Source organism: Dipodomys ordii, unplaced genomic scaffold, assembly GCF_000151885.1.
Source record: "Dipodomys ordii isolate 6190 unplaced genomic scaffold, Dord_2.0 Scaffold14, whole genome shotgun sequence".
Taxonomy (NCBI): domain Eukaryota; kingdom Metazoa; phylum Chordata; class Mammalia; order Rodentia; family Heteromyidae; genus Dipodomys; species Dipodomys ordii.
In genome coordinates, this window is record NW_012267230.1 from 16,152,350 (window position 1) to 16,154,438 (window position 2,089).

The following is a 2,089-nucleotide window of genomic DNA, read 5'->3' on the forward strand; positions in this document are numbered from 1 at the left end:
GCTGCTGCGCCCCCAGGACCCGGCCTCCCCCGCGCGGCAGCCGGCCCGGGGCCGGGAGCGCCCCTCCGCCTTCTCTGCCGGCAGGCACGCTGCACTTCTTTGGGAATCGCTGTTTTGGCACTACACCCCGCCTCCGTTTCGTCTGCTCGGAGCTACTGCATGCCGCTTTGGAATGGCAGGTAGGCTCCAGACCAGGGGTCGGCCAGGCCTGCGCAGAGCTAAGTCTGTTACCCCACAATCGCCCCCAGGAGCTGGCTCTGGGGTGCCCTTCCACTGGCACGGGCCTGGGTTCTGAGGTGATCTACGGCCGCAAGGTCAGTACTGAGCGGGGCCGGGGCTTCCAGCCCACACCGTGGAAGGGTGACTTCTATACTCCTGTTCCCAGCGCTGGTTCCTCTACCCTGAGAAGACACCTGAGTTCCATCCCAACAAGCCCACCCTGGCCTGGCTGCGGGACCCTGGCCCGGTCCGCACGGCCCCTGGAGTGCACAGTCCAGGCTGGTGAGGTGAGTGGGAGGCAAGAGGGAGCTGAGCCAGGCTGAAGGACCCCGGCTAACCCTTGTTCCCGCCCCTCCCCAGGTGCTGTATTTCCCTGGCCGCTGGTGGCTCGAAACGCTCAACCTTGACACCAGCGTCTTCATCTCTACCTTCCTTGGCCAGCCAGGACAGACCGCGGCCAGCCCACGACACCAGCACGTGTCCACGTAGTGCTTACAGATTTTATTACAGGACAGTGGCAGCAGCAGCAGCCTCAGTCCAATCCACCTCACCAGCGTTTCCAGCCTAGAAGGGGGACGGGAGGCTCAAGCCCAGCAAGGTTCTACTGCAAGGAGGCGCTGTCCAGAGCCCACCAGCAGAGCTGACGGGCAGACCCAGGGACACAGACTGTACAGGGCCTGGGGCCTCTGTCCCAGAGCCCTCCTGGACCAGGGTACCAGGCACAACAGGGCAAAGGGGGGTCTCAGTAGTCCTCCACCCAGCCGTTCTCAGAGATGAACGCATCGATGACCTCCTTCATGGCCAGGTTGGGGATGAGCTGTTCCTGGGTCAGAGGGCTCCGGGTCACAGGGTCAAAGTGGCCCACACGCTGCAGTAACAACAGGGTCAGAGGCTCAATGGCTAGGTCTACATCTTAGCCTTCCGCAATCCATGGGATTATTTTTATTGTTGGCTGTGGGGCTTGAAGCCTGGGTGCTATTCCTGAGCCTCTTTGGCTCAAGGTTAGCGCTCTACACTTTGAGCCTCAGCTCCACTTCCAGTTTTTGAGCGGTTAATTGGAGATAAGAGTCTCGTGGTGATTTTTTTCTGCCCAAGCTGGCTTGGAACCGCAATCCTCAAGTCTCAGCCTCCTAAGTAGCTAGGATGGCAGGCCTGAGCCACCTGCGCCCCGCTGCCGAGGGGTCTTACCTGCAGGTGCTCCTCGATGTCTTTACGGTCATAGGTGATACCACTTGGTGTGATGCAAGGCTCCCGCATCAGCTCAAAGCTGATCTTGCCACACAGGTAATCAGGGATGTCTCGCTTCTGCAGTACAGGGGGACAGGGTCAGGGACCAGGTAGGGGACGCTGCCGGTCCCTGCCACAAAAAGGCTTCCGGAACAGCTGCTTACCTTTCTCTTCTCGTCCACCTGAGAGAAGAGCTCATCCATGTCTGCCATGAATTTGTCCTACAAAGAGTTGAGCACCACATGTGGGCCACTTAAGTCTACTCTGCACAGACACACACACAATGTGAGCTAGGACACCCGTGTGTCACACAGGCCCACAGATCACCATGGGCTGGAGCACCTTCAGGCCACACATGCATGCACACAGACCCACAGGCCGGGGGCACCCTCACGTGCTTGGCCTCGATGCAGGCCTGCTGGGCCCGGACATGGCTGTCATCCTCGTCACCTTCATGGTTCCGCTGACACTCTTCCAGCTCCCTGGGGGGGGGGGGGGGCCAGGAGCCAGTCAGATGGCTCTGACCAAAAGATAGCAGGAGCCCGCCCTACCTCGGGCCTCTTCCCCCGCAACTTCCCAGGTGCCAGTGTTGACCTTAAATAAACACCGGCGCTGGCCACTCAGTGTCAGCCTGGTAGAGGGG

General features: G+C 60.5%; 2 protein-coding genes across 2 annotated transcripts in view; one reads left to right on the plus strand and one right to left on the minus strand.

Annotated features, from left to right (window-relative positions):
• Positions 1 to 106: 106 nt before the first annotated feature.
• Positions 107 to 724, plus strand: Jmjd8 (jumonji domain containing 8; the record flags this gene model as incomplete). Its single annotated transcript, XM_013011287.1, is given in 6 exon segments — positions 107 to 179; positions 249 to 291; positions 293 to 314; positions 386 to 456; positions 458 to 506; positions 580 to 724. Coding segments are annotated over 6 exon segments (387 nt in total), but the record flags the coding sequence as incomplete, so codon positions are not given.
• Rhbdl1 (rhomboid, veinlet-like 1 (Drosophila)) overlaps positions 700 to 2,089 on the minus strand; it is a 6,252-nt gene continuing 4,862 nt past the window's right edge. Inside the window, exons 8-11 of the mRNA XM_013011288.1 lie at positions 1,841 to 1,993; positions 1,611 to 1,667; positions 1,408 to 1,524; positions 700 to 1,087 (exon numbers count right to left, since the gene is read on the minus strand). Coding sequence (XP_012866742.1) covers positions 962 to 1,087; positions 1,408 to 1,524; positions 1,611 to 1,667; positions 1,841 to 1,993 — 453 coding nt within the window. The 3' untranslated portion in view covers positions 700 to 961. The remainder of the gene's footprint in view (positions 1,088 to 1,407; positions 1,525 to 1,610; positions 1,668 to 1,840; positions 1,994 to 2,089) is intronic.